A 15,684-nucleotide genomic window follows, 5' to 3' on the forward strand; every position below is an offset into this window, starting at 1 on the left:
TGGGAATGAAAGAAAACAGCAATGCCTCCACCAACCCAGGCCCTTTCTGATGCAGGGCGTTGGTTTTAACTGCAAGTGAGGGAGAGGACTTGAAGAGGTAGGTTGAGCGGGGGAAAGAAAGAGTAGACCTACTTCATTCTCTGTCCCCTCCCATGCAAGTTTTTTTGACCTTCATTCAGACTGGATCCTTTGCACTTTCCAACTGCAGAGCACCTGAGTCTTTCACTTAAAATCAGATCACCTACTGAAGGAGGGGGAAGAGGAAAGATACTCCCTTTTAGGAAGAAAACATGGGAAGTTCTTCCTGAAGCTCCATACAGCTGCAGCCAAAGGAGCATGTCTGAACAATGAGGAGAAACAATCACAAGATTTGATGGGACTTCACACTCTGCCCTCTGGGCGTTAATTCTGGGTGCAGACAGTAACACAGGATGTCCTAACAATCACTTGATGAGCGCAGAAATGTCTGTTAGCCCATCAGTTATATGGTGTGTTTAGAGAATAATTTCTGGGTATGTTTCAATGGAGGCAGCTATGACTGAGCTTCAACCTGTCATAGCCCTTCATTACAATTCATGTGCAATTGGCTATACTATAACAGGCAGCTTCAAGATCCCATCCAAGCTATGTAAGGCAGCTATGACTTTTCTATCTAAGCACAGTTATGCTTGCTGTTATTCTAGTTCCTATAGCACAGGGGTGAGCAACATATGGCCTGCAGGCTGGATCCAGCTCACCAGGTGATTCCAGCCAGCCTGCAGGGCCCCTCCGTAAGCTAAAAGAAAGATCACAGGCCCTGGCCCTCAGCTGCCCTCTGGAAGCTGGCGCCTCTGTGCAGGAGGTACAGCTTCAGTTGCTAAGCTACCAGCCCCACCCCAGCCTGGCCTGACTGGCCTCAGCCCCAAGGCAGGGTTTGCTAGAGACGAGAAGCTTCTGCCTGGCAGAGGCTGTTGCCTGGCCTCCCCGTGCCTGTTTCCCAGCCCTCCTTCCTTACAACAGTGGGAATTCAGGTAAGGGCCCTACCAGGCCGGGGGCCAGGGACTCCTGTTGGGGGAAATGGGGCTGGGAGCACAGGGAGCTGTATGCTATGGGGCTGGCCAGGCTGGTCCCACACACTGTCAGCACGCGTGGCCAAGTACTTGGGCAAGAGCTGCACACTATGGGGCCGGGTGGGGCTGTCCCTGCGTCCTGTTGCCATGTGCAGCCAGAAACTCAGGCTGGAGCACTGTAAGGCCAGCACCTCATGCTGCCAACATGTGGGGCTGGAGACTCAGGTGGGAGCACAGGAACTGCATGTTGTGGGGCTGGTCCTGCACACTGCAGCCAGGGACTCGGGCAGGAGCGCAGGGAGCTGTGCGCTATGGGGCTGGGTGGAGCTGGCTCCACTCGCTGCCACCACCTGCAGGTTCTGGGGACTTGCACACTGGGGACTCCCAGGAATGCTCCACCCCACAGCACCCACACACATTCCCACAACCCACATACTCCACACCTCCCACACCCCACCCACCATACCCGCACCCCACACACATATCACTCCCCAACCCCCCCCCACATACACCTCCTTCAATCCACACACACACTATGCAAGCGTAAGACTGTATTTTGAGCTATTATGCAATCATTTCTATATACAGTATACAGACGCACATAAATCGGGACAAAAATATTTTTTTTAAATAAAATTATGTTATAGTTGGTTTGATTTTTTTAGTAAATGATTTTCCCCACTCCAGTTCCAAGATGACAACCCTTCCCCCCCAAGGAGTACTTCCAAGGCAAGGGGAGGGATGTTCAGTGGCAAAGGTCAGAGGTGGGACTTCCAGTCCCAACACAGAGACCAAGGGATGGGGCGCCTGTTAAGGGAAGAGGCTACCCTTGCAGCCCCCCGACAGCTCACTAAAATGCATTAAGTGGCCTTCCAGACGAAATAATTGCCCACCCCGCTATAGCAACATATCTTACAAGTTAGTACAGTAGCAGGCTCTTCTTTTGCTTAGTTAAAGAACACAATAAGTTTGTCCTCTTTTCCTTGGTGCTAATAGCCTGTCATGTGTGGGACACCAGTGAACTTGTTTGTTAGCAAGTCCCCCCTTTCTGTGGTGGTTGTTTTGTACACAATTAGGCGTTAATTCTTCATGCACGTTTGGAATGTTCTCTCATTTTTTGTGCACACTCCAATACACAATTACAATGTATCCCACAATTTATAATTTTTTTACTGCAATCTCTTTCTATGTAATAATTCCTTTTTGTATAACTGGTCATTCCGAAGAGTCCCTGTGAACTTATATGCAACTCTCAAAGCTCATCCTTCCAGCCTCCTGGTGGCATGTCCGGGTATACACCTGTGTCAGAGTGAAGTCAATTGGTACCTTCAATCCACGGTCACATTCTACAGAAAACCTACAATTAGAGTTAAGTTAATATAGATGTTATTGGGATAAACCAATGCAGCTAACATTGGCTTGTAACCAAAATACAATTATTTCTCATGTACTTTGAAACATTCTGTCCAATTCCTTGATTCCCAAATAGACTGTTATAGTATAATAGGTGAAGTACATTGGAACAAAATTAAATTATTAAAGGGTTAGTAAAATTATTCAAGACTGTTAGCAAAATTCAAGAGTGCTACATTGACTCAAGCAGTATTTTGAGAGGGAGAAAGCAGGGATCAAAAGATTCCTGATGCTTTTAAAGGTTGGCTTTCTTGAGGTGCTTTGTTCTTCCTTTGTATTGAGTTATTCCAAAGTATCTGAAATATAAATCCATTTTATAGCATGTAAGTCACAATAATTAGTTTGTATGCATCCCTCCCTCTTACTATCTTAAATCCTTTAGATTCAAGCATATGATTGGAAAGCCTGCACAAGTTCTGTCATGTAGTGCATAGATTGCATGTATACATGGTATGAATATCCTAGGAAAAGTTGGTAAAGAAGTTCAGAGAGTACATAGGCATTACAGTTCTTGAAAACATTTCTAGTGAACATTTTTTTCCTCAGTTCACTCTAAGTGTATTAGGTATTGATGGGTCAAAACACTTGTATTGAGAGGATACTTCTTTTTATTTAGTTTTGGTGTTAAATGTCTGAAGTCAAATATCAGTATCAAGATTTACTATGTAAGGAGTTGAACATGGATAAAACATTTCTTTCTCTGTATTAATAGAGTTTAGTTCTTGGAAGTTCAGTACTGTACATTCAGTGCCATATTACACTTTGAAGACCCACCAGTTTTTGCTGTTCTCAGTTTGATTAAAACAGTTCAGCCTTTTTGCCAAATGTATACCCATTCCCATTCTGCCTCTTGTACAACTTTCTGTGAAAGACAGTTTTGCTTATTTGAAGAAATCTAGTGATTTCCTTGGACAGATTCTTATGCCAAAATTCTAAAATCAGGCACCTAAAATTAAGCTCCTAAATAGAAATGGCCCGAGTTTCAGAGGTGCTAAGCTTCTCCAGGTCTTGCTTAAGTTAGCAGGATCTAAATGGGCACACACTCATCAACTACATTTTCATTTTTCTTTTGGAGCCTAAATATGGGTTTTTAAACCTAATTTTAGAAATCCAGATATAAGAATTTTGGCCTGGTATAAGATCATTCATTTTATTCATTGATTTCTTCCTCATCATCTTCAAATGCTTCCTCTCCATCATTTGCTGCAGCTTCTTGGTACTGCTGGTATTCCGAAACCAGGTCATTCATGTTGCTTTCTGCTTCTGTAAATTCCATTTCATCCATTCCTTCTCCTGTAAACCAGTGGAGGAAGGCTTTTCTCCTAAACATGGCAGAAAACTGCTCAGAGATCCTTTTGAAAAGCTCTTGAATAGCTGTGCTGTTACCAATGAAGGTAGAGGCCATCTTGAGGCCACGGGGTGGGATGTCACAAACAGCCACTTTGACGTTATTTGGGATCCACTCCACAAAGTAGCTGCTGTTCTTATTTTGGATGGCCAGCATCTGCTCATCAACCTCTTTCATGGACATGGGACCTCGGAAGACTGTGGCCACTGTCAAATATCGTCCATGTCTTGGGTCACAGGCTGCCATCATGTTCTTAGCATCAAACATCTGTTGAGTGAGCTCTGGAACTGTGAGTGCTCGGTATTGCTGGCTGCCCCGGGCTGTCAAAGGAGCAAAGCCTGGCATGAAAAAGTGAAGGCGTGGGAATGGGACCATGTTTACTGCCAGCTTCCGAAGATCAGCATTCAGCTGGCCTGGAAAACGCAATGATGTGGTAACTCCACTCATTGTAGCAGACACCAAGTGGTTTAAATCTCCATATGTAGGGGTGGTAAGCTTCAAGGTGCGGAAGCAGATGTCATACAAAGCTTCATTATCGATGCAGTAAGTTTCATCCGTATTTTCAACCAGCTGGTGGACTGAGAGCGTGGCATTATAAGGCTCTACCACTGTGTCAGAGACTTTTGGAGAAGGCATGACACTAAACGTATTCATTATCCTATCTGGATATTCTTCTCGGATTTTGCTGATGAGTAGTGTTCCCATGCCAGAACCTGTTCCTCCTCCGAGGGAATGAGTGAGCTGAAATCCTTGCAAGCAATCACAATGTTCGCATTCTTTTCTTACTACATCGAGCACTGAATCTACTAGCTCTGCTCCTTCTGTATAATGTCCTTTGGCCCAATTATTTCCTGCACCTGTTTGTCCTGAAATAACATAGGATAAGGAAAGAAAATATAAAAGTTATTGATAGGTGCTAAACCATCATAAGTACCTTCTTATGAAGTAAGTAGGGGAGAGCAAACAAGGCAGTTTGCAAGCAGCTCACAGGTCAATGTGCTGCACCACTCTTTTAGGCTTAGAGGTGTAATGGCTTCAAATCACATATATACAATGAGTTGTTCTAAGTGTGTAAGCTGTTGTTTCATGTGTTACACTTAGCCAGCAGTTTCTTTTTCATTTATGAGCATTTCTAAGAATTTTCACTTTCAAACATGCTTTGAAATCTTTATAGAAGCCAAGTTACACGCTCAGAAATAATCCCTCTTTATTTATCTGGCAACAAATTGCAACCTGTGCAGCGTTAGGGCAAGTCACTTGTGCTGCCTGATCAAAGTTACTTCATCCCCAATGTGGGTGGCCCATTTTAAAGTATGAGGGAGTCTACATGAGTGAGCATGCTTTACACTGAAGAGCGCTTCAGTTTCCATGTTTACTCGGTTCTTGGCTTTTTATCTCCACTCGCTTCGGACATATGTAAATTAATGCACAAGATGCAACACTTCAGTCATCCTGAACAGGGTGTTTTTATCCCGTGGGTGCATCTACGTGTGTGCTTTACTGTGGAGTTGACTAATAAGCGCCACAGTAAACATCACTGTCTACACTTGCACCCCCTATTAGGGCACAGTAAATTAATTAACTCTGCTGTAAAATAGTACTTTCCAGAACAAGTATTATCCTATGGCAGAGTTATTTAGTGTGCTGAAATGCATATGTAAATGGTGACTGGGGTTGGGTGGGGCACAAGGGTGCTACAGCATGAGGGCCTGCCTGCAGAGTAGCTCTGCATGGGAGCACCCTCGTGCCCCAGCCAGCCCCTCTGCAGCATGTTGAGCTCTAGGGTAACAGGCCCCTGCCAGCCTTGGCTCCTCTGCTGTGGCTCAACATGCTGCAGTCCTGGATGCACATGTAAACACTGTGTCTGGGAGCAATAAATTCTAGTGCTAACTGCACCAGAGTTTATTGCCACGTGCTAATTTCATTTGTAGATGCACCCAGTTAGTCTTACATTACACTGGCATAAAATCTATGGAGATTGTGTCCCTACATCTTAGAACTTTAGAGAGAACTGGACAGCTTGAGCTCTGTAAATTTTTAGAAAAAATTAATCTGTTTATTTTGGTCTGTTCTTATGAGTAGTTTTCATTATTCGCTGATAATTTTGGCCCTTTATTTTTGCCTTCTACAAAGCAGATGTAGCAATAAAGCTGAATACTTGCTTTGGAATCTTGTAACCCCCCTTAATCCTCCTTATTCCATCGACACAAAGACACTGTTTACATGTAAACGCTTGCTCCTTATGAAGAATGTGACATATATGCAACTAAAACAGAGATGCAGGTCTTTAAAGGAAAGGAACTTGGAGCATGTCCCATAGTCACTGGTTTTCAACAAGGAATTCAAATTTTATTCAAGAAAGGAGCTGGCCCTCAGAAACTGATTTTATGTGAAGATGTCATGTTGTTTAATTTGATGTAATCAAAACTGGGTTTTTTAGGTCCTGTTGCCTGGGTCAAAATGTCAGTATTAACAGGGTCCTCAGCAAGTGTGTTCTTACAACATGTTGAACCTTTTTTCTGAGGCCTTCTTCTCTTCCCTTTACACCCTGCTTAGACAGTTATATTGTCAGGAATCCCCTGACAATATAAAACAGATACTCCCAAGGGTCCTTCCCAGTGTACTTTAGTGTTCTACTGCTTTGCTAGTAGAAGGTTGTAAGAGAGGACCAGGTTAATTATTACTTACTGGATAGTCCCACCAAATGCAATGTATAAGGTACTCCTCAATCACACCCAGGTTTTCTAGTTTTCAAAGCTCTGATCTACTCTTCTCCTCCTTCCTTATTTCCATGACTCACTTTAAGACCCACTGTATATATTGTGGACCACCTACATCATGGGGTTTGGTATTGTTCAAATATTACTTATGTTATCTTTACTACACCAAGCTTCAGTTTCCTTGTTCTGTTTTGGGTTAGCAAAGGCATTGTTCTATATGTTGCTATATTTTATTTTATTTTTAAATATGTGGGAAGCTCTGTATTTCCTGTCCAGCTGCACAGCATAAAACAATATCCTCCAGCACAGAATAAACTTCAAATTACCTTTGTTCAGCCAGAGTGACTAGCCACATCAGTCAGAATGCTAGCAAAAACCAATGTTCTGTGCATATGGTAGGATCCTACTAAAGGACCAGATTGTACTACAGTGTCTTACTCTGCAAGGTATAGGAGGGATTGGCTCTAATAGGAAAGGGTAGAAAACACACATGGAAAACTAATGGGGAACAAATGTGAAGCATGGAAAGGCAAGTTTCTCAAAGCAAGGTGGGTGCATAGGATGTGTTTGGTGGTAAGATAAATAGCACAAATGTTACACTTATTTTGTCTCCTTTGATTCAGAGAATTATAGGTATTTTTGGAGCACCTATTATAGTTTATTAGGTTTGTAACCATGCAGCAATCTGAATCCATCTCAGTCACAATTAGGGGAGTTGTTCAGTTTCAAATGAAATAATATAAACAAATGTAGGAAATTTTCCATTGAATTTTATAACATTGAGCCAGGAAACAAATCCAAGGCATTGGAAACTGGTCCTCTACAGGCTGATTTGGAGAGGGATATAAAGAGGGAAAAACTAACAGTCTACCATAAAATGAAACAAAGAACTGTGGCAGAAAGCTGTATATTTGAATGGCATTTGTCTGATGATACCATTATACCATGGAGGCAGAAATAAAACTGTTTAAGTTATGAGACAACAGTTTACATTTGATAAAGTAACTTGAATTGAATTTGGTTTGGAACTACCTATAGATTTCTTCTCCTGAGAAAATGATAAAGGTGAGGACTTCAGAAGATGTTTTGCTATATAATGAATACTCTAAATTCTCAGATTAATATATCTTAATTAAAGATCTGTTATGTTGCTTGTGACATCTCTAAGTAAAATGAAAGACTGCAAAAGCTTGCAGTTTGTAAGGCTCTGGTAGATGGCCATGAGTTTACTGATGCTGACTTTCTTTAAATTGTAATTTACAGCAAATATTTCTGCCAATCTAAAGTCCAACTGGTGAAACAAAAACAGTAGTAAAAGTAGGCCTGGTAGAATTGCCAATTGTTACATGTGCTCAGCATTTTCCATTATCAGTTGATTATAACATGATGAAACTTAAACTGTCTGAGTTGAAGTTTTTGATACTAGATATTTGCCTGCCCCATGCTGGATTTTTTGTTTGTTTGTTTTGGATGCCCTGTTTTAAGAGAAAGGGAAAATAAATTGTTTTGCCCATGTTAAATCCCAGACACATGGTGTTTTTTTAAGTTGTGCTGCCCTGTGCTTTGGAACAGGGATTTGCAATTTGGCTGGGAATGGCCTTTGTGTCAGGGATGTGGATTTTATGAAAATCCACCCATATTTACATATACACTCAGTAGAGACTCATTTGATTCTACTAACTAAAACTACCAAAGACTCCATCCTCCCTAAGCATGCTCCATCTTACATAGGACTTAGTGCTGACTGTACATTCCATTATCAGGCTGGGATGCCTCTGGGTCTAGCAACCGAGAAAAAGGAGCCCCCTCTTGTGCTCCATGTCCTAATACAAGCACCCAGACAATGTGCAACAGGAAGCCAATTGATAAAAATGGAGAGGAGGCAAAAGCCACATCTAGGAGAAGGAAAAGGACTAGATTTGGAGGAGTCTGTTTACTCTATGACTGGTTAGACAAGGAGATGGGGTGCACTGGACTATATAAGGATCTAGGGAGAGAAAAAGCAGTAACTTGGTTGGTTAAAACATGGTGCTAATAACACCACAGTTGCAGGTTTGATCCCTGCTTAAACTAAGTGAGCTCCTCTCTTGAGGTCCCTTTCACCCTTACTTCTCTGTGAAACGAGGGTTGTTTGGACAAGGACAGTGAGGGTGAAGGGCTGATGAAGGTAAAAGGGGCACAGGAAGAGATGTACTTCTCACAAGCAAAAGGATTGTAGCAGAATATTATTGGGTTGAGAGAGGCAAGTGAGCCCGGAGTGGGAAATTGATGTTGACTTGAATAAAGAGACTGGAGTTTTGATGAAAGCCTTAGGGAGAAGGCACCGGGGGCTGGATAGATGGTGAGAATGGGAATCAGAATGAATCCAGGATTCTTATCTCATTCAGTACACACATACTAAACTGCTATTCTGTTTTACTTTATGGTGATTGTTCAGTGTGTGGCCAGGGTATAGGCCTCTTTTGCTACAATTCTAAAGCTATGAGTCCAAGGCCCATTCTTGATTCATGCAGAATGCTTCTCCTAATCAACCCAGCTGTAAATGAATACATGATCATTCAAGCTGGAAATGGATATGATGTTAGCACATATCCCATGTGTGCTATTAGCTACACAATCTAGCATGCCTTAATCACCTAATCCCTGAGGCAGATCTAGGATTTTGGAAAGGGGGATGCAGATGGTGTGGTGCCTCAATCACATATAACACAAGCATTTTTCTCTAGTTAAAACCTAGAAGCATTACTAATATGCTGGGGGCATAGGTCTACCTTTTGCAGTTCAACTGAAGCAAAAATAAAAATAACTTTGTTGAAATGTGCATTATTTTCCCATATCATACATTATGTATAACAATACAACTAACTAGACAAAAATACTCAAAAGACTTCATTTTGTTGTTTCATTAGTCCTGTAGTCATTAGAATTAGATGTACATCTCTTTCAGATTCCGAAAATGAAATCAAGCCTTCTTGAGTATCTTGACAGTGCATCCAATGCTTCTCTGAAAGTTTTCATACCTGAGTAAAAATTTCCACACCTGACTTAACATTTCTAGCTAGAGCTAAATATAGTCTGCACAGCTGTAGACTAAGAGCTACATTGTTAGGAGCAACTAACAGAATTCCAGAAGAAAGGTTGGTTTGAGTAGTGGAACCATTAAGAACCATTAAAAAGGAGAGGGTTATTAACACCTGTGGAATGAAGAGTTTATAAGGAATCAGGTTGGTTTATAAGGTAGGTCTTCAAATGAAGTTAATTGACTCGCTCACTGCTCCCTGATTAGAACTGCTGCTGCTGCCACCACCACCACTGCCAGGCAGTTGACTTTAAGCTCTGGGCAGAGCAGGATTCAAAGGGGAGTGCAAGTGCACCCCCTGCTCCCTTGATCTGCCCTTGCCTCACGCTATGGGCTGTTAGGATTGGGTGAACCTTTGACTTTCAGCTTTTTATTCAGTGTATGATCCAGTGCCTTATGCATTGTATGCTATTCAAATAATGCCCTGAGGACAAAAATACTAATTTCTTTACAGGCTTTTCTGTGGTGCTCACTGTAGCATGCTGTAACTCTATTCACTATAGCAGTGGCTCCCAATCATTTTTGCTGTGCCTTAAATCCAGGTCGCAATACCTGGCCCCGCTGCCATTTCACTCATGCTTAGCAGCACCAACAGAGCCTGGGCTGGGCCGGGATCGCAGGGAGCAGCAGTGGCAAGAGCTGCATGGACCATGTGCCAGGAGAACCCCACAAGCGGAGGGACAAAGTAAGAGGCGGATCCCCATGACCCTGATTTGGGCTGCACCCTGAGGTGAGGAGCCACTGCACTATAGTATCAATGTGCTAAGCGGCATTAATGGAGTTGTTTTCATATCACCTCTGTATGGTGAGTGGGCATTAATGCCCCCATTTTACAGGCAGGGACTGAGGCATAGAGGGATTGGGGTTAAAAGTATTTGCTAGCATTGGCAGACAAGGTTCACTAGCATTAGGTATTCCATCTTAGATATGTAAGCCTTAGCATTATAAATCCTATCAGAGCTCCTATTGCATTAAGTTGCAACTGCCAGTGCTCAGCATGTGTGCAAATTGGACTCCAAAGTCTCAAGTCAGATGCTCAAAAAAATTACAAACGTGTAATTAGCAACAGCTGTGAAAAACGTTTCATATTTAGAATCACAGTGGAACCTCTGGCAGAGGCAGAGATAGAATCCCGTTTTCAGACCACAAGGCCATGCTTTCTCCTCCTACAATCTCCAGTCTCATTCTCTACTTTTGATTTTTGCAACAAATGAGGGAGGAGTCCTGTAGATCTTGCACAATCTCTGTGTACCCCCTGAGATGGTTCATTTTGTGCACAGAATCAGGCAGGCTTCCCATGGAAGAAAGTGCCTGTGATGACAGCCAAATTAAGGCTTCCCAGCTAATACCAAATCTTCATAATATCAATGCCTCTTCATTTTATTGATGGGGAAACTATACAAGATAAATTTGGAGGTAAATTTAAGACTTTGGTGTTTTTTCCATAGCTGTGTGACTTCTGTAGATACTTTGGATTCTGTTTAAACCTTCCTCATATTAATGTTGCTTACCCTGACTATTTTCAGTTTGATGTAAACTTGGCTTAAACTGAGTTAAGATTACTCATGGCATTTTGCCCCAATTTTATTTAATCTCATTTTAAAACAATTAAAAGTGACACTGCTGTAACTTTAAATACAAACACTACTTATTAATTTATTTTATGTATTGTAATATTTGCATTCCTTGAAGTCCTACTCACGCACCCGACACCTCATTGCCCTTGGAACTGTACAAACACAGAACAAATAGATGATCCTAGTCCCAAAGATTTTACAATCTAAGATAAATCAGGGCATCCCCATTGTATGTTCACTTTTAAACTGGTAGGGAATTGACTTAAGCTAAATCAATACTGAGCACACTTTGGCTGATGGAAGAATGGTTGCTTCCATTTAAATAAGGGAAGTAGGGAAATGGTTGTTCCCGTTTAAATAAATCCACTTCTAATTATATTCAGTGAATTTGGTGCAGCATTTGTTTGCAGACCATTGAGCTTTCCTGAATGTGACATAGCCAAAGTGGGTGTGATCCACATCCACCTTGAGCTTAGGAAACAGGAGCACAGCAAGAAAAACAAACAGCAGGAGAGTTCCTAGGAAGCTTTCCTTTAGGTCAGTTAGCTTGTTAATGCAAACTGTAATTAAAATCCTGATTGCATATTTCTTGCACATGCAAAACTTCTCCTTGATCTTACTGGAAAGTGTGGGAAGAAAGTAGGACTAAGCCCCTTATGTTCAAGAAATTTAAAGGTATTTAATACACCTAAACTGTGACCTATTTTGATACGGACTTCAGTAGGGAGGGCAAAAAAGGCTGCTTGAAATCTCTCCCTATCAGCATAAGTCTCAGTGGTTTGGAATATGGCAAGTATGGAATTACCAGCTGCTGCCACGAAGTCTTTTGTTCGGAACAGATATAACAGAAAATGAAAGGCTTTGTTGGCGTCTGACATAATAGATTATTGCTTGAGCTCAAAGGCAGCCATTCTGCATTATTCAGCAGATTTGGAGGAAAGTGCCTGATGCTGGCTGTAGACTCAGCGTCAGACACCACTTAATCATGTGGCATTAGCTCATTGTTTGCTTGGCAGGAAGAGAGCACAGTACAGCAACCTATTGTTCAAGAGAGACTTTCTACTCATTTGGCTGTATTTAGAGGTGGGTGCTGTCTGCAAAGTTCTGATTCCAATGCTTAGGTGAATTAATTTTCAGGGGGTTGGTTTGGTCTGTGTAATGGAAATTCAGAAACTGGCTTTTCCAAAGTTCCCATTGCTGGGGTCTGTGGTCTTGTTTCAGGTCTGCCTTTGCTTCCTGGAAAAATAACAACATGGGATGGAAACTCCCCATTTTCTTTCAGTGTCAGTTCTGTTTGGTTTTAAGTTAGTTCCTAATTTTACTGGAAAACAACCATCCTAGTGCTAGATTGTGTATGACAGTCTGTTCTGTACTTTGTCATTTGTTTTCCTCCATTTCTCATTGGTATCCAACTATTAATGGATTATGTAAGCAAGGGTAGGTCTTTCATTCCCTATTTCTTCTTAATGAAAGTATAGAAGCCCCCAGGATTTTTTCTTTACATGAAATAGATATTGCACGGTGTAGAGTAGCAGAATGAATATCACAGAGAATGTTTAGTAAATTTGTGCAATTGAGGGGATTTTCAGTGTAATTAACAGAGTGGTGTTTGACCGTATTTTGGATAAAGGTTATTTTTTTGGTTAGTTTGAATTGTGTCATTAGATTCTCAATTTTTGTTAGTAATGGTTACTTACAGCTGCTTGGGGTAGAGGAAACAGCCCAGCTCACATGCTTTTTACCCAAGGTACATTTTAACTTAAAAGTTACTTTTTTGGTAACTGACCATCTATTTTTAAAAGCAAGGATGCTATTCACATACCGAAGATGAAATTATCAGGTCGAAAGAGTTGACCAAATGGACCTGATCGTACGCTATCCATGGTTCCTGGTTCCAAGTCCACTAAGACTGCTCTGGGTACAAATTTCTGGGCTACAATAAAAAGTCAATACATTCTTAGTATATGAAAATGGCTAATTTCTTCTTTTATATTTCTTAATATATGAACAAACTATATTTCATTTTAAGCTGTTTAGCTTGCTTGTGTATCTTTATACAGCTTTCATCTTCCTAAATAGGAATCTTTCTTCTCAAGCATTACAGAAGAAATTATTGTGATTAAGTAGCTGATTTAAATCATTTGGGAGTTTCAATCATATGCACCCTCCTAAACTGTATTTTAAAATAGCTTTTTACCAGTTGGTTTCCAGAAAGACAACTTTCTGGCAAAATGAGTTGCATGTTCTTGGTAAGCAGCTGTAATTGTAATTGTACATAATCATATGAAAGGGCCTTCATTCAAATGATCTTAAAATGCTTTGCAAATTTATACTTTAAGGAATAATTTCCTTCCTTGACTGAAATGGAGCCAGTTTAAGAGGTGGAAAACAGTGTGCTCCATTACGGCATAACAATTAATAACAGGAAGCAAAGAATGCCTTTTCCACTTAAAATTAGAGCATAGATTCATGCAGACAAAATGAATGCCCTAAGCTGGAATTTGTCCAGGACACAGTGACACTTCCACACATACTAAAAGTGTCTTGAATGTGCACAGGGAGTCTTGTTTGCAGTTTTACAGATCGTACCGGGGGCAACTCCCTGAGCAGCACAGCACCTTCCACACCAGCCATTCTGGAACACAATATTCAGGGATGCGGCTGCTTCACTGAATCACCACCGATCCTCCCAGCATAGAAAGGCTCAACTCTGATAGCTTCTGAAATCATAGTCAATGGACTATGAATGTACAATTGCAAAATGGACTGTTTAGCATCAGCCAACTGCTGAGGCACGTTTACGTGAATTAATCACATCTTACAAGAGAATATCTATCACAAGCTAAAAAACAAAAAAATCCCCATAACTGATAGTTTTGTAGCTGTCCTGCACCATTCCCCTCTGCTGAGAAAGTAACTGCAGATGTTGGATGATGGGTTCCAAATAAAACCATGCACACATGTCTCATCAAGTCTGTAGCTGAAGCTATGAATAAGCCTTTGCTTTCTTCACACGCCTCCTCCCATTAAGGGAGGACCCGTCCTTCTCCCCTTGTGACTTTTCGTCAGGCAACTGCCGCCATACACTTACAAGATGATTCATTATAGTAGACATTGATTCTCTCCAGCTGCAGTGCTGAGTCACCGACGTACCCTCCCGCTGGGTCAATGCCATGCTCATCACTGATCACTTCCCAAAACTTTAGGGGGGAAAGAAAAAGTGGGAGAAACTTGGTTAAAGCACAACCACTAGATTCAGTTTTGCTAAAGCAATAAGCATCTCTTTCAGGGACGTCATATTATCCAAATCCTGGCAGGGACAGGGCAGCCCTTGGAGGCATGTGTTGCAGTAACAGCTGCTGAATTCTTGGCATGTCTGAGAACTGCTCCTCTGAGCCCCTCCCTACCCCCAGCCTGGCCTGAACAGCAGCGAGGAGATGGGGTGGGGTTGGAGAAAGACAAAGCCAAGCAGACAGGCACCAGGATTTCAAACCAACCATACAAACGGTTGGGATTCCACAGTATTTTTTTATGGCTATTTGACGGTTTTTATTTTTGCTGTCTTTTTTGTTTTTTTAATCCACTGTCCCCAGTCATTTTTTCCTCCTTCATTCCAATTTTTTTCCAAAGCCTTTTATGGTCACATGAAGGAGATGAGTTTTTTAGTTCCCTATTTGCTAGTTTTCCAGCTGCCTAGTCTATATGCACAGATCTCAAGAGAGGTCAGAGCCTATTTTGTTGCAAGAGAAACATTCTCCAACGTGGCATGGAGAGCAACGAGTGAAATTGCCAATTATCCTGAAGTTTCTCAAGAAAAAAAAACACATGAAGGCAATGAGGCTTTTCACAGCCATTTCATTGTGCTGCTGAAAGCTTAAACAGGAGCTGTGATAGCAATGTAAAGTATCTGCCGCTACATACAGCTCTTAGTAAAAAGTAGGCAAGTTAACGTTACTATTTAGGGGTGGGAAAGATCTCTTACCTTTGTTCCAATTTGATTTCCACACTGGCCAGCCTGGATGTGCACTATTTCCCTCATTGCGATATTTGCAAGGCCGAATCTTTCTTTCCCCTTTTTTCTTGCCCTCTCTCTCTCTCTCTCTCTCTCTCTGACTCTTTGCAGAGTTCAGCAGTCTCAGTGAGTGCTTTATTGGCTCAGGACTGTGATCCTCCCTCCCAGGCTCTCCTCAGTGTGCAGCTTCCCTGCACAAACAGCCAGCCCAGGCTAAGCAACTGGCTTTGGCCAGCCTCCCCTGGGGCTGGATCTCTGTGAATGGCATTTCATCTCATCTATCATTTCTAGTCCACAGTGCTGTTAAGGGCCAAAGTGGAACAGTCCAAAACATTAACCATGTGGGAGTTGGTATTACCTCTACTCCAAAGTATGTATTTATAACAGACAAAGCTCAAAGTAGTAACAAAAACAGTGATCATAATATAATTGTTAATAACACATCAAACTTGTATAGCATGTCTCTCCCTGTCTTCCAGTAACATC

The 15,684-nt window shown here is 41.7% G+C and overlaps 1 protein-coding gene across 1 annotated transcript; it reads right to left on the bottom strand.

Moving 5' to 3' along the window:
* Positions 1 to 1,597: 1,597 nt before the first annotated feature.
* TUBB6 (tubulin beta 6 class V) lies at positions 1,598 to 15,394 on the bottom strand. The gene is made up of 4 exons (XM_090039647.1): positions 15,169 to 15,394; positions 14,278 to 14,386; positions 13,009 to 13,119; positions 1,598 to 4,676 (listed from the first exon to the last, which is right to left on the bottom strand). Exons 1-4 carry the CDS (start codon positions 15,223 to 15,225, stop codon positions 3,613 to 3,615), a joined length of 1,341 nt encoding a protein of 446 aa, XP_089895773.1. The 5' UTR covers positions 15,226 to 15,394; the 3' UTR covers positions 1,598 to 3,612.
* Positions 15,395 to 15,684: the final 290 nt, after the last annotated feature.

This window comes from Crocodylus siamensis, chromosome 3 (genome assembly GCF_052110815.1).
Source record: "Crocodylus siamensis isolate JL-2025a chromosome 3, ASM5211081v1, whole genome shotgun sequence".
Taxonomy (NCBI): Eukaryota; Metazoa; Chordata; order Crocodylia; family Crocodylidae; genus Crocodylus; species Crocodylus siamensis.